This window comes from Mesocricetus auratus, unplaced genomic scaffold (genome assembly GCF_017639785.1).
Source record: "Mesocricetus auratus isolate SY011 unplaced genomic scaffold, BCM_Maur_2.0 Super-Scaffold_100026, whole genome shotgun sequence".
NCBI classification, from domain to species: Eukaryota; Metazoa; Chordata; class Mammalia; order Rodentia; family Cricetidae; genus Mesocricetus; species Mesocricetus auratus.
Window position 1 is genome coordinate 6,139,347 of NW_024429207.1, and position 27,263 is coordinate 6,166,609.

Genomic DNA, 27,263 nt, shown 5'->3' on the forward strand with positions numbered 1-27,263 from the left:
TCAGCTTCCTCATGCCGCCCCCCACCCCCGTGCTCCCAATCCCCTCAGAAGATTCTGTCCTGTGCCAGCCTACAATCTCCAGTTATAGAGTCTGGGAAACAGGATGACCCTAAGAGAGATATGCATGGTAACCCACAGAAGGGGAACAGGACAGACTAGTATTCTTAACAGTGCACAGGCACTGAGGTTCTCATTTCGGCATCTCAAATATCTAGTTATTGGCATAAAAATCTATAGCATGTATATTTATGTTCTGGGACCTGAACTCAGAACCTTACACATAGTAAGCATGGGCTCTACCACTGAACATCCTTCCCAACCATTTGTACTATATTTTTTAAGAGTTTCCTTTGAGTTGCACCCATGGCTTTATATGAACCTCTTACATACTTGATACGTGTTCTATACTGAGCTACACCCTCAGCTCATATAGTATTTTTTTATAAACATTGGTGGTGCTCTCTAGCTAGTTTCCTCACACATCAGAATACTAACATGTACCTGCGCCCCCATTCCCCTTGGATCTACAAAATCCTAAGATGTGTTTTCCCTATGTCGTTTAGTAGATTTAAGGACTGAAAACTGAGGGAGACGTGTGTTGATACCATATTTCTGTATGTGGTCCAATGGATGAAATCCTGACATATGCAAAAGACTATTTATTACAGAGCTCGCTGCAGCGTGTGCCAGACAATAGGCTTCTTCTTGGACAAGTTGTGCATATATAGCGACATCCGTGCATCTGCGCTGGCATTCTGAGTGTCCCTCTGTTACCACCGTTGTAGATATATAGTCCTCAGTCGGGCAAATGATTCTAAACTGAAGGAAACGCCAAATGCTGTCCTGTATGAGGCCCTGGAGCTCACAATGGCACCTTGGCTGAGCTCAGTGCATCTTTTCTCTGGGATCTCAATTAGTCTAGCCTGGTTTAAATCAGGGAGTGTTTCACTTCACGCTTTGGGGGTGCCTTGTTTTAAGCAACATTCCGAACCAGGGTAGGTAAGGTAGGGAGCAATATATTCATCCAGAAAATCCATGCATCAATTTTCAAAAAGAAAACCACGAAGGCGGGGGGGGGGGGTTTGCAATGAATGCAAAACCCAAACTTTCCAAGATATTCGAAGCAGGTCTTCATAAGAGTGCCAGTTTCAGAGAGTAAATGGCCTCTGAGAACATGCGCTGATGCACATGTGAACACAAGCTTCTTTTTTTTATATGACACCATCTCACACTTGCTAGATGTTGAAATTCAAATTCTAGATGGTGTAGACATATTTTAAATTATTTCCCCATAATCTTAGAATGCGAACTCTGTTATTTTTAAAGTATATTTTAATGGACCTGCGTAAACTCTTTAAGAATATAAAATTGGTTTATGGTGTTTAAAATTATGTCGGTATCCTAATCCTTTATGGTGTGGCAATCAGTAATAAAACAGTGCAGTGAGTACCAATTAAGGAACATCAACTCAATGGGTATGCAGCATGCATGCTGATTTAAACGGTTGCTGATTGGAATAAATGGATTTAATATGTACTTATTTGCACACGGTAGCTTCTCTGTCACCCTACTAGGGCTGGTCCATGAATAATCTAAGAATGATACTTACTTACAACTTTAATGAGATACTAATGTGAATCATTTTTTAAAATCTATGTTAAAGAAATTATGAAGCACACAGGGGCTAAATACAAAACCTGTCCTGCAATCCAAGGACTTGGCAGTTATGGCCCCAATGAAGAAGGCATCCTTGTTTTACCATGCACTCATCGGGCTGAGTTATCCCCTTCCAAAGAGAGGCCCCTAAGATTTGATTCTTACAATTAAAGAGAGAAGTATTTCCAGCATCCTTGATCCTCTGTTATTTGCTTATGTCTAACTTAAACGTGAGAGTCAATTCAGCAGTCCCATGGAAATACTGTACTATAATAGGTTCCAACCAAGCACACTGTCGACAGCAGATTCAGTGGGAATCTTTCCTAACCACACACATCAGCAGCAATACACAGGCAGTCTCTGCCCTCCCCTACCTCCAACACTGTGAGCTACTTAATATACATGGAACCAACGTGACTGCCTTTGTTTTTTCTCTGTGCTTATGAGAGTCGGGTGATGGCGAAAGGAAAACAAATGTGGAATTCATATCATTCCAAGTAGACGTTCAGGCATCCATGTTCCTCCTCAGAAAGCATGTGCACCCCTTGACCTCGTTTTTAAGGGAACAGCCTTCTTTGGATACAGCTGAGCAGGTCCTCCTGGTGCAGTGGTTGTAGGTCAACTGAGCTGCCGCTGTTCTTGGTTGGTTTTAACCCTTGTTTTCATCCCTCTTACTGTATGTGTGTTTTTGCTTGCTTGTCTGCTGGTTTCCCAGACTGCATGGTACAGTAGTTCTTATCAGACAGCGGTGAGGTCCTCTTACCTACGCCGGGGTGTGGATGGTTTCTAGTTCAAGTTAAATTGCCTTTAGTCTTGCTTCCTTTCATCTGCAATGTTGAACTAATGATTCCCACTTTGTCCGGTGTTTTCATTCAAGTAAGCCCCTTGACCAATCCCACAGCACATGATGTGTGTTCTCTGCCTCACACACAGGTTCCGGGTTCTCTAAGCTGTAGACGTAACTCACTTAGTGAAACCGTGAGCTTTGGTGTTCAGTTACCTGACTGGGGTTTTGCCGTTGCCAGTTGCCAGCGATGTGATCCTAGAGGACTTATCCCCATCCTGTGCTTCAGTCCCTTTGTCCCTAGAGTGGGGAAGGTAACAGTGCTACATCTTAACCGGAAGGAGGGTGAAAATGCATCAGCTAATGTATTGGAAATGCTTAGCATAGTTTTCACATATAATTAGCAGCCAGTAAATGGCAGTTGCCGTTAACACTGATGCCTGTGAGTAAATGGATTAGGGTGAGAGGGAGACACATATGGGTGACAGAGCAGGGAAAGATTTGGAAACGGGGTAAATCCCACTTCCTCTCCTTTGCCAATGGATAGCTTCCTCATAGAACATACTAAAGCCTTCAGAAGAAGTGTATTTAATCACTTTCCATAACACATGTTAAAGCCATATAGACCAGGCAGCAAGCATGCATTGATTACCCCAATTCTAATGGGGAATATGTATACATTATCTACATAGTCACATACGTCAATAAAGTTCACTAAAGCTGTGTGTTTTCATGACAGTCCTTAGCTGAACTGGCAAATTGATGCTGTGCCTTCCTACCCAGCATGTTAGGAATTAATCGTAGCCTGTGAACCTTTCCAAGGGCCATAGAGCCCAGACCCACTACTAAACGGGTATATAAACTGTGTGTCTCCCTCCACACACAATGAGAAGGCATAAAAGGAGAAAGAATTCTTTAGAAGTGCACCGAGAGAAGTGTGTGCAAAGATGCCAGGCCAGCCCTTTGCTTTGCCGACCCTGAAAGCTCATTGACTGGTGTATATGAATGGAAGAGTTTGGTAAGCCAAATCTCTCCCACCCACCCTTTCCCAGTCTTTGCCCACCATAAGTAGACTAGGGACCTCTAGTGCATAGACTTGAAACCTGCACAAGCATTTCATTCGCTGTGTCCCTTGCATCTGGGTATATTTTTTGAAAGAGTACAGTTAAAGTCAGGAACTAGGCACAGCCTGTAAGTGATGTCTGCACCCTAACATTTGAAGTAGACCTCCTGTAATGGTCTTCACTGTCAGCTTGGCTGGGTTTCTTTTTAATTATGTATTTATTTTTCTTATTTTGTGTGCATTGCTGGGAAGATGTCAGATCCCCTGGAACTGGAATTACAGTCAGTTGTGAGCCACCATGTGGGTGCTGGGAATTGAACTCAGGTCCTCTGGAAGAGCAGCCAGTGCTCTTAACCTCTGAACCATCTCTCCAGCCCCAGCTTGGCTGGGTTTGAGTCACACATCTGTATAAGACTGTGAGGAAACTTCCAAAGAGGACTAAGGGAGGAGCATCTGCCCTAAATGGCACCAGCATGAACTGGGAACTTGGATTTGTTTGTTGTTTGTTTTAAGGAAAAAGCAGTTGAGTGCCCATATTCCCCTTTCTCTGCTTCCTGGTCAACCATGACGCAAACTGCCTAGCTCTTCCACGCTCCCCCTGCCTCGCCAGACTAGCACCTCTGAAAGACAGTTAAAATAAATCATTCAGTCCTTTAAAAGTTGTTTCTGGCTGGCATTTTTGTCACAGCAATGTAACGCTAACTCATACGATCACTTCCCATTACTCAAAGATGCCATGTCGAAGGTACCTGGAAGAAGATGGCACTACCCCAGAGCTTTCGTAGATGCCTATTGTTAGATAAAGAATGATAGCACTGTACTTCTGGACCCCTTCAGCAGTGCTTCCGACTGGGAAAAGAAATGATTTCTGAATCTTCAAGACAATGGGGATTCTGCATCATGACATGGTTCTTAGCTGTGTGCGGAGCCAGGCACCCCGCATTGCTGGCTGTGTACCCTGCACTCTGTTGCGCCTCTTTCTCTCCTCTTGTCTGCATTTGCTGTCTCAGTTATGACATCCTGAGCTGGTGGTGAAGATTAGTTAAATGAGTAATATGAGGTGCTTAACCTAGTAGCATGAACTAAGCCTTTCGTTGCCTTCAGGAAGCAAGGCTGCAACCAGAGTACCCCATACATTTTCTAACATCATTCTGAAACTGGTCTAAACTTAAAGACCTGCCTGGTTCAGAGTAAGATATGTGGGAACCATTAATATACCTGCTCCTGCCAAGTTTTCATAATCTACAAGACATTCAGAAGCAGGGCTCAGAGAAAAATCTGGAATTACCTTGACCACTTGGATGTATAGTTTGCAGAATCCACCTGTCACCAGTTCTCTCGGATCTGAAACCCAAAATAATGCTTTCCCTAGGTTCTGCATGGATCCTCTAAAAAGATAAATATTCCAAATGTCAAGGAAAGTATTTTGTGAATAGAACATAATAATAGTTTTTTTAATGACTAATACCCACCTATCAGAAAGTTACATTCAATAGAAAACAAAAATTAGTTGGTATTTTTTTTAACTTTAAGTTAAAACATTCACCTTCAAAGTAATTTTTCTGGAATTTAATGTGCATCTTAGCAACTGTTAGGTATATTAATTTTTAACTATTCTGTATTTTTTTACGATTATCATTCCTAATGGCTTCTTACAACATGCCTGCATTTTTCTGCTAATTTCCTGTACTGGCTTCTATAATGATGTTCTTAATTGCAATTATTTTCATAATTATTTTAACCTCATGTATCCACATTTCCTTTCAACTTCTTCATTGTTTAGAATCAGGCTTTTGAGGTATTATCAGAATTTCACTCTTCAAAGTAAAATATAGGTTATTGTTTTTCTTAGTCTTAAGCTATCACGATGATTCTTTATGACATTTAATATGCTCTTTGTGATAGGAAAATGATAAATCTTAGTATCTTATGCTCAGTACAAATATTCTTATAGCTGATTTTTAGATTTTCATGAATGCTGCATTAAATATTTCTAATATTTAAAGTGTTGTGCTGATTATGATTTGTGTGTATTTTAAATCCATTTTCTAATTTCAGTGCCTCTTCTGGTATCCACCTGACCCAATGACAACCCTACCTTTACTGTAAATCAATCCATTGCTTTGCATAGTTGACTCTGTTTGCTAAGTTAACAGGACTGACTGGTCAGGAAATAATTCAGTCCCTCTTAAAACTTAAAACTTAAAAAATTTAGATCAAAATTTAGCTGTGTTCTTTATTTTTGGTTGCATTAACTGAAGCAGATCTGATATAAAAACACATGATATACTCACCAAGTGTAATCAGTGTAACTAATTTTTATAAGCTGATAGAATTCCCTTGGAAATGCTACCCTGCCTGTATTGAAAACCCTAGATTATTAATATCATTATGATTATGTGCACATCGTCAAATGGGCTATTACAGAAAGAACTCTTGCAGATTACATAATACTTAGAAGGAATGATTAAAAACTCGTATCAGTGTCATGATGCAGTAATACATCTCTCTTCTAATGCTTAAGAGATGAATTATGCTTACTAAGTTATGATCTAATGCCATTTCTTCTTTCACCTTAATTTCCCTTGTAATGTATTGTCAATTAGCCATAAATGTTCTTATTTTTAAAGGCAATTCAGAAGCCTCTAATGGAATCCTGTGGCAAAGTGAAAGAATCCTTTTGTATACACAGTACAGATGTGTCAAAACCACTTATGGGTTTGTTTACCCACATGACACAGCCAGCAGACCTGAGTGTCTCATGTGAAAGTTATAATTTAAATCATTCTTTTAAGAGTACCACTGCCACTTGCATGTATCAGTAATGAAAAATAATCAACATAAGCATCTTTGAAAAGCAATTTTAGATCATTAAAGATGTATGAATTTTGACAAAGCAGGAAGATTTGAGGCTTATTAAGAATATATTAGATCTCTTCCATGAGTGAAGGCAGAGAGGCACTATGTCTTGGGAAGATAAATGGTACGAGGACAGCCAGAGACACAGTCTGGGTCCAGCTGGCCCTGTAAACCTGTTGAGAAAAACAGAGCCTATTTCAAGATGGTTCTTGGGCTGAAACAATGGCTTAGACCACTCCTGTCCCCTAATGGACCACATATGTGAAACGCTCATGCATCTGGCATCTAGCCAGAAGCTACTGGAGACTCCTCCGGGGCTTCATATGCCTTTTCCAAATAGAATGGAAGTATCTGTCTGATGGTTCTTCGTTTCTTTCATTTCCCTGTTGCTTATTTATTTATTAACTATTAGACTTTGATTACTATAGATCTCATAGCCATAAATTTGCAAAATCCTTTAGTCATAAAGACCCGAGTCCCCTAACTCGGCTTAGCGTAATCTAACAAGAACGAGAGTGTGTGTGTTTTCCAAAGAACCTGTGCAGGGAAGTGCCAGCGTCTCCCAGACTGACCTCTAGAGCCTAGTTCCTGGCGTCAGGACCACATTGACTAAAACCGACCATAGTACATTTTAGATGATTCGAAGTGCATCCCTGTCGTGTGGTGTGAATTCTGTGTCAGCTGCAGCTACTTGATTTGCATGTAAATTCTGAAATTTTCCTTGTCCTATGTGACATTTCTGAAATGTCTGTCTGTTCTTTTTTTTTCCTTTTTTAATTTCCCAAGCTCACTATTTGGATAAGATAGTTAAAGGTACTGTATATCTACTTTTTGTTGACATATCTGCATAAATAACTACATAGCTGTGTATCAGATTGCACTAGGTGTAACAGTAGACTTTTTCATGCATATTTCTGTAAACTATAGCTTGGGCTTACGTTATGTGAAATGCCTCAGATTTAAAGTATTGAGACATAAATTGTCTGTGTGTCATTTTTATAATTTGGGGGTTCTCGCAAATTTCATTCCTATTTAAAACAATAGTTTTCACTAAAACCAAAACTGAAGATCACAGTACATTTGCTGTTTTTTGTTTTATTTTATTCTGCTTCAAAATATTCATTGTTGGTAGTTGAGCTAATGAGCCTTAAATTATAAATCAAAGAATCATAAATATTCTTATCACAGAATAAGAATTTTCAATCTAAAGAACATTCTGGCTAACATATGTTAAAAGAGAAAGATCTCATTGAGCCTCCAATGGAAACTTCTTTGCCTTTTTTCTAAACGTCTCAGAATATATATATGATACTTAGTTTGTTTTCTTATTCTTACCAAACTACAAAATCTTGTGCACGCTGTTGTATCAGAACTGATAACACTGATTAGCAAAAAACAGCAGAGTCTCACGTCTTCAGTTACTGTAGACATGGGTGGGACAGTGTTGTACGCAGAGAAAATCCCTCCCCCTTTCCCCTCAGAATACCTATTTTCTTTTCCTTGTTTGTGCTTTCCATTAGAATATGAAAATATTCATGGCAATATCCAGGCTTTCCTATCATAATTCTGTGTGCAAGCAGCAACTGCTATACATTGGCAGTGGGGCAATTAAACACTTCTATTTCAAGAAAAATCACAGACGAACACATCTATAAGAAACACCTACCTTTTCTATATTGAATATTCGTGGGCACAGACAGTAACTGTCTGAAAACAAGATAAGCAGAAAAAAGTGATCTCATCTTGGCCTGATGGTATCCATAAGTATAATTTTTGTTAGACTATCAAGACAGTCTTCTTCCTGTTGACTGTAATTGTAAAAGCTTAGGAAACAGAACGTCTCTTTGAGATATTTCCTTCCCAAGTTCCTCACCAAAGACCAGCACGTGAATAATCATCTGAACACAGACTTAAACGTCTTACACAGATTGCTCCCTTAAATCTTATACCCAACACAGGTGGGGCATTTTCATGACAAGGAGCTATGCAACACCCCCCAATTGCTGGAGTAATTTTACTACATGCATTTTACAGCAAATGATGAAAAGTTAGCCAAAGAGACTCGCTCATAGCCAGGTCATTGCAGGAGTTTAGAATACTTGACCCTTGCCTCTGTCAATACCATGTCACACTCATAAACAGGGACTTCAGAATTCACCTGAGTGTCATCCTTCATAAGTAGATCATGGTGGCTGCATGCCAGTTGTCATCAGTAGGAAGTGACAAAAAAATTGGTTTTCTGGGGGAAAAAATTATGTTAGACTGAAACAATTTTCAATTTTGGATATATTAAATTAATTATTTCCCAAATTTTCCCTTCTTGCCCATAAAAGCAGACAAGATAGGATACAAAGGTAACAGCATAAAAGCCTTAGGGAGATTGTCACAAAATATCACTCTTCGCTATCTGTCTTGAAGCACGTCACTACCGTGTTTTTGTTCAGTCTATCAATGTTTTATTGTGGTCCTTATGGTATTTCATTTTGTTCGTCCTAAGTAATCAAATATGCACAGCTCCTACATTTAGTTGGATATCCTGTCGGTCCTGTCCCATCCGTATGCAGCCTGAATCCTAATGTTTGTTAGAATAGACGCTAAAGCTGCTTCACTATTTTCTGGGCTTTGCTTATTCTGTGAAAAGGAATGTACTCTTGGCATAAAGTATACTCATTAATACTGACCTATACTTTGTGCAATTATTTAATACACTGTAATTTCACATGAATATTCGGCAACTCGGAGGCCAGATAAAATTAATGCTCTCTTTTTAACATCATTCATAAACCCATGCCCACGCTCATGCGCTTGAATTTAGGGGAATTTTTTTAAAGCAACAAGGTGCTTTAAGAAGTTGTGTCCTAAGAAGCTTCTAGCAGTGTCTGCAACAGATTAAAAAATTGGAACGGGGGGATCTGAAATTATTACCCTGAGGCGCTTTTCCAAACCATACACTATACCTTGTTGCTTTGTGAAAGGGGGAAAAAAATGTCAAGTTAATTTTGTCTGGCCTGAAGCTATTTAGTGGGTCATTGCATATATTTCTGTCCTACACAGGTAAGTGGTGTCTCAAGGGTCAGGCCAATCAAAGATGCCACTTGGATAAGAATTAGATTCCTTGGATAACGTTGCTGTTTCTATCCATGTGCAATTACAGTCCCTGTGCTGTTTATAAAGGCCTGTTCCCACTAAGTGTCCCATATCTGTTTCTTTTAGGTACAAAGGCTTCCAATACTCAAATCACTGTTTCCTCTCCTTCCGTGTCTTGACAGAGGGTTGCCCCGGTTTGTGCAACAGCAATGGGAGATGTACGTTGGACCAAAACGGCTGGCATTGTGTTTGCCAGCCAGGGTGGAGAGGAGCGGGCTGTGATGTAGCCATGGAGACCCTGTGCACAGACGGCAAGGACAATGAAGGAGGTAAGGGAGCCTCGACCTGAAAACAAGTGTGTGCCGGAGCCTGGGTTCGTAAGTTACAGTGACTACGTAGTTATCTGTTGAAAAGAGAAAAAGCACAAACAGATCCCTCAAGATTAGATTGACTGAAAATGTGTGAGAGCTGATGGATTGATGGCACTCCCTCATTTTCTCCAAAGCGGATGCCTGGTGATTATCGTTCATGGAAGAGGCAAGGTAACAGAGCTACTGCATAATGTCCATTGTTCTCCATTCCTTTTTCGCATTCCCGGGTGACTGTCCTCCTCAACAATGGTATTCAGGACGCTGTGCATTGGGAGAGAGCGCCACAGCGGTATTTTAATAACTAAACAAGCCGGAAGATGCCAGGCATTTTTCAAGCTCTTCTGTTGAAAGCCATCAGTAGGAAAAGAAAAAAAAAAAAAAGACAGCAACAGAGAACAGTCCCCTTGAAGCTGAATTCCACTGTCTTTTTATCCTTAACTTTACACCCCTATAAAAGGATCGAGATATTCCACCCAATTTAAGCCTTCGGCTAGGAATAATTGCTCTCCCCTTTGAGCATACCCCCCCATGCTATTGTATTTTAATTTCACAGAATAGAGAGTGGGAGTTGGTGATGGAATCCTTGCCCCTGACAACTGTTTAATTTTGACAAACCTCTAGGAGTGAATTTGGTGGCGGATGTAGTTGCTGCCTGAGTCCCAGATCAATGGCTTAGGTTGTTTCCCTCCTCGGCGCTCCATGCCTACTCTTCTGCAAGGCCGTCCCTCTAGACAGTAGTGTTGGCCAGAGAGAGCAGCATTCAGATGCAGACAGGTCTTCACTGTCATGTCCTCGCGTAATATTTGCACGGCCTTCTGGCAGATCTGTAACTCTTTACATCTCAATCGCTTCACCTACGAAAGAAGAAGAAAAGGGGTTTTGAAAGTTTTAGGAGAAACGTGTACGTTGATTGCTCGGCAGGTGGCAGCCGCCATTACCGTTGCCGTTGCCGTTGCCGTTGCCTGGGTTTTCCTTCTTTTGCTTCCTGAGTGCTTGTCTTGACTAGCCATAGCAGGTGGAGTGGGCCGAACTTCTCCAGGGACCTCAGCCAGCATCCCTCTGCAGCCCTATGCCCTGGTCCAGCCATGCGTCTGGTCTTCCTGAAGGCTTCCCTTTTAACTTCCTCACAGACTGCTTCACCATCTTCCCTGTGTGCTTTTCCTTGGCCATCGAGAGGAGCCAGTAACTCTACATATAACAATACTTCCTTACTCCCATCCCCCAGCCCTCACTCCTAATGGATTCCAGCAGTCTCTAACCCTCACAGCTCTCCTAGCTGATAATGCCTTGTTGCCCAAACCCCTCGACATCAGGACATCACGTGCTTTCAGAAATGGCAGCGTTAATCCTCTCTGAGACTTAGTCCAGATGGCAACCTAACTCCTTGCTTTCCCCCAAAGAGTGCCAACCCCATTGTCTCTGGTGTCAGGGGAGAAGAAGAGTGACTCTTTCTCCTTGATTGTGCATTCCAGGTTTTTGTCTTCCGAAAAGACATTACTTTGAGGAGGTCCTCCTGGCTCTCAGAGGGATGGGAACTGCAGGGCCAAGCCTGCAGAGACAAGGCAGAGTAATTTAGGGGCTAATCAACTCTTTGGTATTATTATCAGCCAAGGCGGGTTTTTCCTTTTCCTCAAAAATTTATCAACTGTGAATTGGCCTCATTCCCCTTTGTTTATCCTTATTAGCATGAAACTCTGCTATCACTAGGCTTCTCTCTCTGAGGGGAAAAAATCTGAGCTGATAGCGCACCTCCTGTGAATGATCTACTTATCTCTCATAATTCTCATGGCCGCCCCTAACCTAATTTTGTTGTTCTTCAAAGAAGGACTCTCAGGGCTGGCTTCATCATGTCCTGAGGTGGTAACCTGGGTTCCCGGTAGCCCAAGCTTAAGGTTTCTTGGATGTGTGCACAGACTATGTGCATTAGAGGCAGTATCTTCCGCATCAAGAAGTAAGTCAGGAGACATGAGGTATCCATTCAGGATAGTGTGGCAGAAGAACAGTGGAACAGAAGGCTTAAAATTAGGGCAACACCAGGAATTCTAGGCCATGTGGTGAGTGGAGCACTGCAGAGCCATTATCTAAGCTAAGTTTGATGTCAGAATGTTGAATTAGCCAGTGAGCACATTAAGTAGCTAAAGAGAAAGAAGGAGCAGGTGAAGAGGTTGGCTTGGCTCTAGTTGGAATTTCAGAATGTGTGTGTGTGTGTGTGTGTGTGTGTCCATATATATGCATGCTCTTACCTAGTTCAAACACAATCCTCGCAAAAGAAAGGGGAAATGGCTTACCATCCCCAGACGTGAAAACAGTTAAAGTATAGACAAAGTGTGTGATAGACTTATATAGAAATGTCCTTATGAAACCCAACACAGTGTACAATGGATATACGCTGATAAAATTATCAATAAATAAATGTTTAGGATTTTAAAAAACTGCACATAGGGAAATAGCTAAATTTCTTCCCCAGCCAGAGTTTGTCTTCTACTCCAGACTACTTCCCTTTTCCCAACATGACCAGCTCCAGCACCATTGACTATAAAGAGCCTTGAAACCCTCATCTCACCAAAAGGGCACCAGTCCTTGTCTTCCTGGGTCTTTCCTTTCCTGCTGTCTTTCAGACACGGTGGCTCTCAGATGTTCAAGCAATGGACAGGAGCCTCAGAAGGAGCAGGGAGAAGGGACCACTAACAGAATAGATGGGGCCATGCATCCTGAGTCACTCTTAACACCTATGCATTCATAGGAAGTAGCCTTATCTTCCTAAGGTCCAAACAACAGCTGTCGTGTGACTGGGTGGCTGTGGCCTTCTAGAGCTAAGGGCAGTCTTTTCCTCATGATAAGGTCACTGACGAAGATCTCCGCTCTATGGAATCGATGCCAATTCCCTTCTTACAGGCACCTCCAGATTTCAGAGAGAGGCAACTGAAGCAAGTTTGAAATACAGGCTAAGTAAATAAAATGCTGGGTAATAGCATTGGAAAGAGAGGGGGGAAGGTTAAAAGCAAACAGAATAGCCAGAGATTGTTAAGGACTTCCTCCCAGGGACTCCTAATATTATCAGAACATAGAATGGCATTCCAAATCCCTAGGCATTGCAGCATCCTGGTAGAATATTGACTTGGGAGAAATGATAATTGGTTTGGAAGACAATTGGCTCCTGCTTTTATTAGAGATTTGGTTACCATGAACCCTTTTGCTATCCACATGGATGTGCTGATTAATTTGGCCGCTAGTATACTGTTAGTAATTGGGGGTTTTGCTGTTTTTACTTTCCTCCTGATACATAGTAAATGTGTAGTGAGTGTGTGTGTGTGTGTGTGTGTAAATCTTGTGTGGTAAATTCGTGTGCATGTGTGTATGTATGAATAAACATTTTTCTTTAGACTTTCAGAAGGGAAATTGGGAAGTAAAAGGCCATTTCAGGTTTTCATTTTTGTAGCCCCTGCCCTGTTGCCTTGCATGTACGTTGTAACCACTACACATTTTATTGGGGTGAGATTGTTATTTGCCCGTGGTCACACTCTGTACATAATCATTGTATGTAAACGAAAGTGTTCAACAAAATGAAAAGCGGAACCTTTTTCTGATGAATAGTAATATCTCCATTTTATTGGTTTAGTTTGTATCTCTAATTACTACTTAGACTGGTAATCATTTTTCCCTGTCATGCTATAGTTGAAACCCAGGACTTTCTGCACATTGGACCCTCTACTACTGAGATGCATGCCCAGCCCAGACGGATGGTGCCTCTTTAGATTTTTTTCTCAGCCTTTCATATTTTTATTTCTTGTGTCTTGATATTTGTTTTGATGATTGCTTACTTATTTCTCTTTTTTGATTTTTTCCTATTGAGTTGCTTAGCATTTTCTCCTTGAATTCCTAGCATCTCTTGTTCCAGTGCACTTACTCTTAGCTGGGTGTGTCATACATATTTTACCCAGAATTTTTACTTCTCTTTTGATTCTGCAATTGGTGGTGTCTTTTGACATACAGACATTTTTTTTCAACTAATACAAAGTAAATGTTTTGTGAAGTTCACCTCTTTGTTTATAAACTCTACCTGTGGTTTCTGAACAAGAGCCTTCTAAGATTATACATAGATTTGCATATGTATCATAGTTTCTTCTGATACATCTTAAAACCCAACTAATGAGTTAGTTGCAATGAAAAACATACAAGAACTCAAGGAATTCATAGTATCTGCGGATAGGAAAAGAAGGATAAAGGAAAACCAGCATCTGAGCATCATTTGAATTTGTTTAGATAAAGTTCTTGCCTGCAAAGCCAAGGACCTGAATTTGGTCTCTAGAGCACATGGTAAAAAAAATATTTTTAAGCCAAGTGTGGTGATCATGGATGTAATCCCATTGGGGAGGCAGAAACAGGTGGTTCCTGAGGCCCATTGGCCAGACAACCTAATCTACTCAATGAGCCTATGAGTGTTCTCATATCACACACACGCGCGCGCACACACACACACACACACCTGCACAGAAACCAAGATGTTTGAGAGGGAGATTAACTCAGCTCATTTGGGTGATGGTTAAAGTGAAGAAAAGAAAGAACTCAAGTTTGAGTAGATACGGAGAAAAGGGAAAGGAGAAGTCACGAATGGACTTCAAGCTTCTACTTTGGATGTAAAGAGGTAAGTGAGATTGGAGAGGTGGCCTAGTGGTTAGAACACCATGTTCTTTCAGAGCAGAGCTTGCTTCCCAGAACCCACACTGGGTATCTCACAGCCATCTTGAACTCCAGCTCCAGTGTGTCCAATGAGCTATTCTGGCAGCAGTGGGCACCTGCATGCATGTACACGTGCGCGCACGCATGCACATGAATAAACAATAAATATAATCTCTGAAAAGGAAAAGTATGTAGGTAGATTGAAATTCATTGACATTGGAAACAAGGAAATGGACAAATGCAGAGAAGAAAGATGTTGTGGAGGAGGTATGCTAGGCTTTAGATGCCTGTATAATGTGCAGCTAGAAATATCTAGAAGGCAGGGGGGTTTTTTTGTAGGTCAAAAATAATCACACTGGAGTCAATAATATGACAAGTTTATGAAATGAACCCGAACACACCAATACAGCACTGGTTCCCATAGGCTAAGAATGTATTGAAAGCCATAGCCCGTTCCATAGTGCAGAAAGGAGCCCCACACATGTTACCAAATGCTTACTGGAAAGAGTCATAAACAGTGCATTACACACTGATAAAAGTCTCATGATACCACCTCTGGATTTGGATCTTGTAATGGCTGATGATGATGATGATGATTATCTCTAGGGAAAATAGGTTTGCAGCATTCTTCCAATCAATAAATAAAACGTTTAAAACAAAGTGTCCGTATTTCAAAGAAGAAAATGAGAGTATGGGCGAACAGAACAAAGTCACCATCAAAGATAATCTAGGAAAAGCTTGGAGTCTAAGCGTCAATAATTTGACCAAAAGTGTGCTGACTAAATCTGACAGAAAAATATATCAAGAGTGATAGAAAGTGATTTTAAAATGTTATCAAGATAGGACAGTATAGAAATCTGGAAGCAAGACTTGGAGTCAGCCTTTGTGGCTATAGGCTGATATTTGTAAATAAACGTTTATTGAAACACTATGGTTGCATTCATCCATTTATCTATTGTCATACCCCTTTTGCAGGGACCATTTCATAGTTACATGGCTCACAAAACCTAAAATGCCTACTGTTTGGCAATCTATAAAATAAGCTTACTAACCACTATTAAAGACCAATGAAAATGCCTCAGGAAAGACAAGAACATCTTTAAAATATGGACAGAATATAACTAAAGCAATAATGTTAAGAAGAGAGAGGAGGAGAGCATAAATTATATACCTATTTTATATCATAGCACCACTTACAATGCAATCTAAAGTGAAGAAAGACTCTTGACTAATAATTGAGGTTTCTATTCAATGAGCTTTGAAATCTTCTGCTCTTTAGTTTTTTTATGGTTAATGTTATTAAATGTGGCTGCTATTCCAGGCTAAATGTAAGCCAACCTAACATTCTTGGGACCACAGTGAAATCCCAATGATTTGGAGAAGCTATTCCGCGGAGACAATTTTGCTACACTGTACATTTGGGCAAGTAGGTAATCAACTTAGTTGTACTAGATAGGCCTCACTGCTATGAGTTCAGACAAAGAATGAAAAATGCTTTCTCAAGTTATAGGAAGCCAGATTCATAACCATCCGTCACTTGCTTGGGCAAGTTACTGATAAACTCTGCAGAAAAATAACAAACAGTGTGTCCCTGCATCTTGCCTGTTGAAAATGAGATTCTTTCCCTGATGGATGTTAGCAGAGAGGCTTGTAAAAATGCATTTCCAACTGATTAGTTCAGAAGGTGTCAATCTCATGCAGTTTTATGACCTGCAGACTACATGCCAGATGTACATTTGCTTTTTATAAACTAACAAAGATGAATGACTAAATCTAAGCGTTCCTCTTTGGCAGCCTAAGGGAAGACACTGTAGGAGAATTGGGGTGGGGATCCCTTAACCCCTAATTGCCAGATTAATGGAGACAAAATATAATACTTGCAAGGAGTGGTTTTAAGGGAGGGGGATGTCTACAGGAATATGAAATAGCTGTGTTTAAGTGTTCTCCAAAGCATATGTAGTCACAGTCAAAACCAGCTCACCAAGAATCCCTATGTGAAGGAGATCATAGAGCACAGATTAAAATGTCCCCATAAAAACTACATATGATCATAAGTCACCACTTAATAGTTAGAATAGGTTTTCAGGGGTTGTTTTATTTTGATTTTGAAGCCAAAAATGATGTTGAAGCAATAGACCAAGAGAACTATCCTTCTATTTCAAGAGAAATGGAGAAAAAAAAACCCTATCTCTTACATTATTATTATAATATATCCTTGTGAAGAATATGGCCACAGCATGGCCTCATCTTTCTTCCACTAGAAATATCAAGAAATATTTAGGCATTTTTCATCTTTATGACTTTTTCAGTAGGAAAGAAATATTTTGATAAATTTATATGAAATTTCAAAGCTCAGTATCATTTGATTATCTCAACACATGGTTTTAGATTTTTGTCAAAGAAATAAGCCCGCTGCTTCAAATAGTTAGCAACCCATGACCTTCGGAATATGCAACATCTACATAAAAAATGTCAGTGTAAGGAAAAATATGTAATATCGCTCATTAGAAATTCAGACCCATTCGTTTCCATGTGGATAGAAATTACCACAAACATTTAAATATGTAAAAAAACACCAACATCAGAAGTGTAAGTACCCCTTATTAAACATGTTTCCCCCAACTTCTAAGGAAATAATGAAGAGAATTGTAGTTGCTATCTATGGATGCTCAGTTCCTTTCAAGGAAGTAAGGAAAGTCCAACCCAAACAGACTTACAGTAAAAAGGAATGCCTTAGCTTCGAGAACTGAGAAGCCCAGACGGTCCAGTGCATCTTTCTGAAAGAATCCAAGGAGGCTGTTATCTATATAACCTGTTGGTTTTCGCTCAAGGTTTTGACTCCGCTTTTTCTGGGACTGATTTCCAGACAGGTTTTGTGGTGGCACAAAGATGGTTGGAGCAGCCCTGGCTTCACAGCCTTACACCTCATCCTGGTGGACACTGGGGACAGAGAGTCTCCTCGGGTAGTTCCTGAAAGTCACCCTGCACTTTAGGTCCCCAGAAACCACAATGAAGGAGTGTGTGCGCATATGCACATAGTCTGAGGGCTGAAAGAGCTAAAATGCTGAAATGAGAATTTAGAGGAAAGCGTGGGAGTGAGAAAAGTAAACACAATGCTTGCCGCATTCTCCTTCAGGTGGACAGAGTGACGAAGGATGCTGTCCCCTCCATCTCTTTTTACCTTTCCTGTGTTCCTGTTGACCTCCTCCTGGACAGGAAACTTAATTTGATTTTGTCTATTTCTTTTGTAAAAGAATTTAGTACATTTTGTGCTTATTTCATGTGTGAGAAGGGAACACGTGCTACAGCAGGCTTGGGGGGTCAGAGGTCAACATTCAAGAGTTAATTCTCTCCTTCCCACCTTGTGGGTCTTAGGGGTCAAACTCAGGTCATAAACTACTGAGTGAGTGCCAGTCTTCCCAACTCATCAGCATAGCTTTTGAATGTTTGCCATCAGATAATGAAAAGGAAACAAGTATGGTATAAAACAAACAAATCATTAGGGTAGCTTTTATTTATATAAATAAAACATGAGCACCATTTAAATATTTTCACCTGAGTTTTCCATAAGGCCACATTACAGTCTGCTACTTGAGTGTAAAGATTTTTAAACTGTCTTGTCAGTTACCCAAGAGTGTTTGGTGTCTTCAAGCTATTTTTTAATCTGTTCTCAAAGATACAGTTACCAAGCAGGTCCAGTTTTATGTATTTAACTGGTAAATAAACATGGCTCAAAGGACGGTATCATCACATTGATTGACAGCCACTCACATATCACTTGGTTGGTGATACCTCTCACACAGAACATATTCATACCTCACTTCATGGTAGAGACTCATTCTGAGAACTGCATCACCAGACCGTTGGATCACGGTGCAGGCATCTGGATGTCTTACATAAGCCTAGACATGTATGTCAGCCAATACCCTGGGTTAGGGTTAGGGCTAGGGTGACAGTGCCATAAGATATTTGAAGCTTCTGTTATCATAACATGTCATCTCACCATTTAAAATGACATTTTCATTAATAGGAAGGAATATACTCTAACAAATAACAACCTAGCAACATAATCATCTATTGCCACTATTAAATACTATGTATTTGATGTTATATCGTGTGCATCCAGATTTTACGTGGCTGGCTGTGCAATGGATCAGCATGCAACGTTACTAGGCAGTGTCCCAGGTCTTTCGGGACCACTCACTTACATGTTAACAGAAATAACATGTAAGTGTCAGGTGGTGCATGACTATGAGCCACCAAGTGCTCCTTTGTAATATTCTTGGAGAAGACATGAGTGTCTGTATCCATGCTCCTTTGTGTCAAGAATACCATAGGTCCTTGCTTCGTGGCTGATTTTTTGTTGTTGTTTTGGGTTTTGTTTTTGTTGTTGTTGTTTCTTTTTCTGTTTTTCAAGACAAGGTTTCTCTGTGTGCCCCTGGCTGTCCTAGAGCTTGCTCCTCTGTAGAGCAGGCTGGCCTCAAACTCAGAGATCCGTCTGGCTCTGCCTTCCAAGTGCTAGGATTAAAGGTACGCACCACCACTACCCAGCTCTGATTTTTTTTATAACCTCTGTTGTCATGACTAATTCACATTTGCCACGGTTTTGTTTTTGTTTTGTTGTTGCTGTTGTCTTGTTTTAATAATACTGCATGTTAGGGGAAACAATTTAGAAGATCCTACTTTAAATTTTAAAAAATGGCTTACTTCCCTCTGGAGTACACTTTCCCCTTCTTAGAAGAACGGTTTCTATGGGAGGTGGCTGGCTAACCTCACCTATCTCATGGTAGCTTGTCTGTGTTAGCACCACACACACACACACACACACACGCGCGCGCGCGCGCGCGCGCGCCCACTTGGCAGTACTTTTCCTGATCATTAGAGCTTCTAGGGTACCTAACTGTTTTCTGCATGTGCTTAGTATGGGAAGCCCTGGCGCATTTCCCTAAAATGTAGAAGGCTCCAATAGTTGTATTTACCACTCGTCCTGATTCCTTCCTACTAATAAGGTGCTCTAATCAGTAATTCCTCACTCAGAATAAATGTTACATGATTACTTTCAACCATCCTCAATCTAGATCTTCACTTTCCTGCAAAAGCAGATGCAAGTGTTACGTCTGTATTTCTTCTGGCTTCAAAAAGGACGCCACTGTCCTACATGGAGTGGCGAATCGAGTGACACGGAACAAACCAGATAGGCGCGAGTCACTGCGTGTCACGGAGCAAGGCACAGGTACAAGGTGCAGATCTGTCTAACTGGTTCACTATTGTCTCTGCAGATGGACTCGTTGATTGCATGGACCCTGACTGCTGCCTCCAGAGTTCCTGCCAAAATCAGCCCTACTGCCGTGGCTTGCCTGATCCTCAGGATATCATCAGCCAAAGTCTACAGACACCATCCCAGCAAGCTGCCAAGTCCTTCTATGATCGAATCAGTTTCCTGATTGGATCGGATAGCACACACGTGCTCCCTGGAGAAAGTCCTTTCAACAAGAGGTTAATGCTTGCTTTCCTCATACAGATTAGTAAGGGCCTCGAGCGCCCGTTCTCTGCACCTTCTGTGAAATGCTGATGAGTGTGTGTTGAGGAAATTGCCTTAAAATGTATATGTATTCATATGTAGTTTTTCCTTTTTCGGAAAATTTTTCATCAAGCTTCGCATCTCAAGCATTTTTGACACAGTTCACGTACTTTGTCAATTTCAATACCTGAGACGTAACAGGACACTCCGTTAAGGAGTCAATAAATCTTCATTTAACCAGTTGATTCTGCAAGCGCGGTTGGAAACATTTCAGAAGGCGCGATGAAAAGACCCCAAAAGGCAAAACAGAAGTGCACTTTTTTTTAGCTGAGCTCACTAAATAATATAAATTATGAATTAATGGAATGGAGCTGCTATCGGCATGGCAGGGACATTGCATAAGCTATTGAACTGGTGCTACACAGAGCAGTAATGACCTGAAAATCAACCAGTAACTGAAAGCAGGTGTCTCGTGTCTCGCCGAGCAAAAGACAATGATTTACACCGAACTCCTGGGTCTGCAGGCATTGAATAGCATTAATGCACGGAGACCCAGGAGCCGATTAGAAGTTGCTGCACACATGTTCCTTATTGCCCCCTGAAATCTTGTACTTAGTGATCCCAGCAGATTTACAGATTGCCCCAGAATTAATTGGAAAGTATACTTTTCTCCAAGTATGTCATGCATATGATATATGAAAAGAAACATCATTTATAATTTTTACAATCCATCTCTTAAATTATTAGTCTTGATAATGCTCCCAAAAATAAAAGGGGATTGCAACAAATTAAAACTCAGGTAAGCACCAGGCTTTGAGAGAAGTAAATTACACTGAATTAAGAGGAACATTGTCTTGATGTGTTTCGGGTCTGCTTTTTGTGACTAGCGTTTGATTGTGTTTGATAGCGATGTTTTGTCTTTAGTCTGAATTATCTGTAAATCATGATGATGTTGGCCTGGGAAGGCAGAGATGCATTCAAACTCTTGTTCTTATCCCACAGCCTTGCGTCTGTCATCAGAGGCCAAGTCCTGACTGCTGATGGCACCCCACTTATTGGCGTCAATGTCTCATTTTTACATTACTCAGAATACGGATATACTATCACCCGCCAGGACGGAATGTGAGTGAGTCACATCGCACGGTCTCCGTTGGAAGTACTTTAAGCAGAAGACTGGGCGTTCATCCATCACCCATCATGTTTTATTGTCTGTCCCTGTTTTTTAAATAGAAAAGCAACAACTCTCAGACTGTAAAAGCCTGGGACAGTGAGAGAGGCAGAGATCAAGTCGTGTACTCATATGCCATAAAAGCTCATTCCCTTATCAGAGGCGTGATTTAATATTGTGTTTTTGTCGGAGAAAGTGATTTGTCTTTGAAGATCCATGTTGAAATATTTATTGATGCTATTTCTTGGTGCCCATAACTGAAGTTCAGATGGTTCCAAAGAATAGATAAGATGCAAATAGAAAGGGGGTGTATGAGTGCACTATGTAATTCCCAATGGGTATAGATTTTAAAAACTTAATAAAAATAGGAAAAAAGATTGTTTTCTTTATGAATCATCTTAATTTGAGGAGAGTAGTCAGCCACTGTATGGCGACAGTTCACTAAGTGCACTTGGTCTCTTGTAGGTTTGACCTGGTGGCAAACGGCGGCGCATCTCTGACTTTGGTATTTGAGCGTTCCCCTTTCCTCACTCAGTACCACACTGTGTGGATTCCGTGGAATGTCTTCTATGTGATGGATACGCTTGTCATGAAGAAAGAGGAGAACGACATTCCCAGCTGTGACCTCAGCGGGTTTGTGAGGCCAAGTCCCATCATTGTGTCGTCACCCTTATCCACCTTCTTCAGGTCTTCTCCCGAGGACAGCCCCATCATCCCCGAGACACAGGTACAGGATACAGCGGGAGCAATCTCCACATATCCGCTCACGAGTTACTAACGGATAGTTTTGGACAGTTGTGGGATTCTAGTGCTGTCCTGTTTCTGTAACATGTGGTATGTGTGCTGGAGTAGAAAAATGCCTTAGAAAAGGTGACTTTTGACAGGAAACATTAGTTCTCTAAAGGTATTTTCTAAATATTAGTTATCATGTCTTTTTTTTTTTTTGAGACAAGGTTTCTCTGTGGCTTTGGAGGCTGACCTGGAACTAGTTCTTGTAGACCAGGCTGGCCTCGAACTCACAGAGATCCGCCTGCCTCTGCCTCCCAAGTGCTGGGATTAAAGGCGTGTGCCACCAACGCCCGGCTGGTTATCATGTCTTAAAGTCGAATAATTCTCAGGGTCCATCTTATAACTCAGAGCTTCTTAGTTCTAAAACAGCCCTAATCAGTGTCTGCCCAGGGGTTGACAGACCTCTCATGAAATTAACCCGCCGTGATGTGTCTCCAGTAGACAGCAGGTCCATGGATGTAGGCCACCCTTTTGCTATTCATTCACACAGTAGGTAATTTAGTAAAAGTCCACTGAGTGCCTGTGCTGCACAGGGCACTCCACAAGGGTGAAAAGATGACTAAGACATGAACCGTGGACATTGTAGATGCAGCCAATATTTGAATGAACAGCAGGAAGGGCAAGAGAGAGGGCGGTCCCTGGGGAGACCAGAACCAGCGTTGCTGACGGGGTTGGCCCTGCAGAGTGATGAAATAAAAGAGGGAGGAGAACAGAGTTCATGTAGAAAAAATGAGCGGCAGTAGCATAGTAGTCAACAAGATTCCTGATGTACAGAAATTGGTGGTGTGGCACAGTGGGCAAAGCTGGTGACCTGTGTTTGAGTCCCCAGGACCCGCATGGTAGAAGGCAAGAACCAGAACTCTCAGATTGTCCTCTGACATCCATGCGCACCCACCCACCCCACCCATACACGAGACCAAGGAGAAATGCCAAAACAAAAATAATCAAATGGGAAAGTAATTTAAATGAAGGAGGGAAGAGGAAGACTTTGAATCGCTCTGCAGCGTGGAACTGAGGGTCGGGCTAACTCAGGTCACAAAATACATAACTGACCAGAAGCAGACTTAATGACAGACGCTTGCTTACTTTATTCTCGTGTCTGTCTGGCCAGAGCTCGGGCAGCAAGCATGCCAAACTACCAAAAAGAGGGGAGAAATAGCAACAAGGGAGCAGAATAGACAGACGAGGGAAATCAAGTGCAGGGTGTCGTAGCTGAGTATTTAACAGTGTCAAGAATGGAGCTAGCAGATGACACGACTGGATGTATTTTCCCATTTTGGCAGGATTTATATTTCCTAATAATAAAATGTAACATGGTAATGTTACATTACATAGGAGAAATGGAAGCTCTCATGAACTAAATTACAGATATTTGTTCCATGGAAATAGGCTAATGATGGCAGAGACAATAATCGGTTATTAAAATTAAGAATAACATGATATTTTGAAATAGAGAAGCAACACCTAGCAGGTCACAGGAAGTGGTTATTAATTAATTCCCTTGCAAGTAAGAAAGACTATCAAATGTATGGGAAATTATTTTGAAAATAAATTAAGAGGAAATATGTCATGTTTTCTGGGCCACTCAGGAGTCGTAGAAATCTGTCCTCCAGACTAATGCGTTGACATTTCATCCTGTCACAATAGAGTGAGTTCCCTTTAGGCTGTCCAGTCCTCATCCTGTTGTGCTTTTCTTGGACATAGGGGAACTTTAAGAAATTTCTGAGTGGTTGGAGTGGGAGGATAAAAATAAAAAATAAACTAGAGAGGTTCATTGTGTTCATAAACTGTGTTCCTTAAGATGACTCTGCAACTGAATCCAGTCAGCATAGTTAGTCAAGACCCCAGTCATATGACACCGACATGTTAGAGTTGTCTCTTGTCCCTCATCCCATCCCTCTTCATGCCACCTGCTTCACAGACCACAGTGAAAGTTGGTTCAGTCCAGTGCCAGCTTCTAGCTGGGTTCACTTACGCACATTGATAGTCATGTCCGTAATACTGGAGTTTAACTTCAGAAATTAAAATGGGAAGGTAACAAATCTGTGTACTCCATTACTAATTGTGCTGCATGAGAGATAGCGTGAGCACCAAGCCGCCATCCTGAGATTCTTACCTCAGGAAAGGCCGTCGTTTCTGACTGAGTCGTTAGTGTAGACAGCGATGTAGTCTAACTTTAGGAATATCATCTGATTCATGGTAGAGGAACTGGTCGGTTTCAAACATAGGTTACTTTATTAAGATTTCATTAGAATGCTCTATTTATACCATTTCTGCCCCTCTCTCTTCCCCGCCAATTCCTCCTATGCCCCCACTCCTGAAATGTATAAATAAGCCAAATGGGTCTCTTTGACGTTGCTCAGATGTGTGTGTGTTCATGGCTCACTGCTTGGGCCTGGATAACTGACCTGGAGAGACTGAGTCTCCCTCTCAGCAGCCATTAACTACCTACCTATAGCTCTTCAACTAGGGTTGGGACCATGTGGGATTTATCCCACCCACCTGGGTATGTCAGTTGGTGGTGTTTTTCAGGTCTTGTTTGGGTAACTATATTGTTGCGATTTCATGGGTGCAGTTACACACACACACACACACACACACACACACACACACACAGAGTTGGTGGTGGTGTTTTCAGGTCTTGTTTGGGTAACTGTATTGTTGCGATTTCATGGGTGCAGTTACACACACACACACACACACAGAGTTGGTGGTGGTGTTTTCAGGTCTTGTTTGGGTAACTATATTGTTGAGATTTCATGGGTGCAGTTACACACACACATGCACACACGCACACACGCACGCACACACGCAGCAAACATGTCCTGGTCCTCTGCCTCTTGCAATCTTTCCTATCGATCTGTGATGTTCCCCAAGCCTTACATGGATTATTTGGCATTGGGAACACCATGGTCACTTGTCCTCTGAATTTTGACCAGTTGTAGATTTTTGCAATGGTATCTGTATGCTGAAGAAAGAAGCATTTTTGATAGGAGGTAAGATAGGTACCCTTAACAAAGGTAGCCTTGCATGTTACAATATGCATGATAAGCCTGTATATAAAGAGCTATTATTAGTCACAAAACTTAGTCATCACACCCACGTATGTGTATGAAATACTAGTTTGAAGAACATTAGAAGAAAGAATCTCTTTAGAAAACTCTTTAGAAGTTTTTATATACTAGCCGGGCGGTGGTGGCGCATGCCTTTAATCCCAGCACTCGGGAGGCAGAGGCAGGCGGATCTCTGTGAGTTTGAGGCTAGGCTGGACTGACAGCCTCCAAAATAGTACAGAGAAATCCTGTCTCGTAAAACCAAAAAAAAAGTTTTTATATGCTACACAATTTTTTAAATGGTTAGGTAATATTTGGGCATCTGGTATTTTTATACCACCTAAATTTGTTACCATCCATTGAGTTATTCACATTGACAGTTAAACATAAGGTTAAAAATACATCTATTGTACAATAGAGGAATCCTTACATGAATAAAAGTAACCTTTTAATGTCAGAAATCAAAATCAACTTTTTACAGTCAAAAAATATTTTTTCCTTATGTGTGCATTTTAGTTACTCTCTGAGAAAAGAAATAGCACAGCTTTAAAGCATTAGCTCATATATTATGCTATGAAAAACCAGTGGTTTTAGAGCTCGCTATGTAGTTAAATATGGGAAGATGCGGTTGTTACTTTACATCTCAGTATGTGTATGGAATCGCATACTTAACCTGGATGAGTCTGCCTTCCTTGTCATTCCTATCTTTCTCAAAGTGACCTGGGTGGGTTAATGAGGCCATAGACTTAGGATTAGTCTCTAGGGACCAGCTGCTGTCACATCTCCATTCTGAGCCAACCATTGTACGAGCACCTGCTCTGATCTCCAAGTGACTGGAATAGTGAGTGAGACTCCTGTGACTGTCATACCAACAGCTATATGAAGAGTGTGATTAAGTCTGGGGAAATGACAAGAAGAATTTTAGAGGAGGTCATTAGGCTGGCAGCAGAGCTGTTTGCAATTATTGGATAAGATAAAATGGCTCAGATGTTATCTGGGAATGGTGGTGACCCTACTGTGTCTTGTTTCCCGGGCCTTGCCGGATTCTGTTCCCCGTATCTTCTCAATTTGGGCATACATGATGCCAGTTAGAAGCGCGTGCTTTCTTTTCAAACCTAGGTCCTGCATGAGGAGACCACAATTCCAGGAACAGATCTGAGACTTTCCTACCTGAGCTCCAGAGCCGCGGGGTACAAGTCAGTTCTTAAGATCACCATGACCCAGGCTGTCATACCATTTAACCTCATGAAGGTCCATCTGATGGTAGCTGTGGTTGGGAGACTGTTCCAGAAGTGGTTTCCTGCCTCGCCAAACCTGGCCTACACCTTTATCTGGGATAAGACGGACGCGTATAATCAGAAAGTCTATGGCCTGTCGGAAGCAGTTGGTAAGTTTGGTGGATATGCCCTGTGCATCGAAAAGGTGGGTTCAAGGTCAGAATTATAAAGAAATTATCAGGGGCCCATCCATGGCCAGCAGCTGAATAAGCAGATAGGCTGGCAGCGGGTTCATCCAGGAAAATCACGGGCTGGTTGTTCTTGATCCGCTCTGGGAAAAGGAAGCTGTCCCGTTGCTAACCGGATTCCGGATGGATTTCAGGGTAACGTATTCTTTCTCCTTCCTGCTGTTGCCATGGTTTTTTTCTTTCCCTGTGGTACCCCTTCCCCATTTATTTTTCTTCCTTCCTTTACAGCCTGACCTCTCTACTTTTTATAGTCAAGTTAATGTTTTCTGAATGTGGCAGTGAGATGATATCAACTGTAATGGTGATTAGCAGAATAGCAAACAAAATGTAGATCCAGGCATTGTCTCAGTTCCTCTGACCAGAGGGCCAGTGGCAGACTGAACTGAAAACATCAAACTGCTTATTTCACTGAATGACTAGACGGTACCATCAAAGCCCGGCACGTCCAGTGCAGCTTCAGGCTCGAGGTGGAACATCAGCAGCTAAAGAAAAACATGGGTTTATACTTTCAGTTTTATTTAAAACACATTTTTTGCCCTCCAAAATTAATATCTAATTTGAATTTGAATTGTTTCTAATCAATTAGATAGTTACTACTTTTCCTTTTTTTCTAAAATTTTAAATCCTTGGTTCATTGTAAATGCTGAAAAGTTTTTTCTTGTAAATTGGCATTAATTCAGTATTAATTTTGCGGTCTATTCCTGATATGTAGAAATACTTACCATAAGTTTTCCATAATGAAAGTTCTTAGGAACTAAACAATTCTG

General features: G+C 41.2%; 1 protein-coding gene across 8 annotated transcripts in view; it reads left to right on the forward strand.

Moving 5' to 3' along the window:
* The window catches only part of Tenm3 (teneurin transmembrane protein 3), a 1,762,555-nt gene that overhangs the window by 1,675,222 nt on the left and 60,070 nt on the right, over window positions 1-27,263 (forward strand). For 4 of the 8 annotated variants that reach the window (XM_040731875.1, XM_040731879.1, XM_040731882.1 and 1 more), the window contains 7 exons: window positions 7,149-7,175; window positions 8,696-8,716; window positions 9,632-9,778; window positions 19,780-19,996; window positions 21,024-21,143; window positions 21,655-21,916; window positions 26,151-26,418. In XM_040731875.1, the coding sequence (XP_040587809.1) occupies window positions 7,149-7,175; window positions 8,696-8,716; window positions 9,632-9,778; window positions 19,780-19,996; window positions 21,024-21,143; window positions 21,655-21,916; window positions 26,151-26,418 (1,062 nt within the window). The remainder of the gene's footprint in view (window positions 1-7,148; window positions 7,176-8,695; window positions 8,717-9,631; window positions 9,779-19,779; window positions 19,997-21,023; window positions 21,144-21,654; window positions 21,917-26,150; window positions 26,419-27,263) is intronic. The other 4 variants (XM_040731880.1, XM_040731881.1, XM_040731877.1 and 1 more) reach the window with 3 other exon arrangements.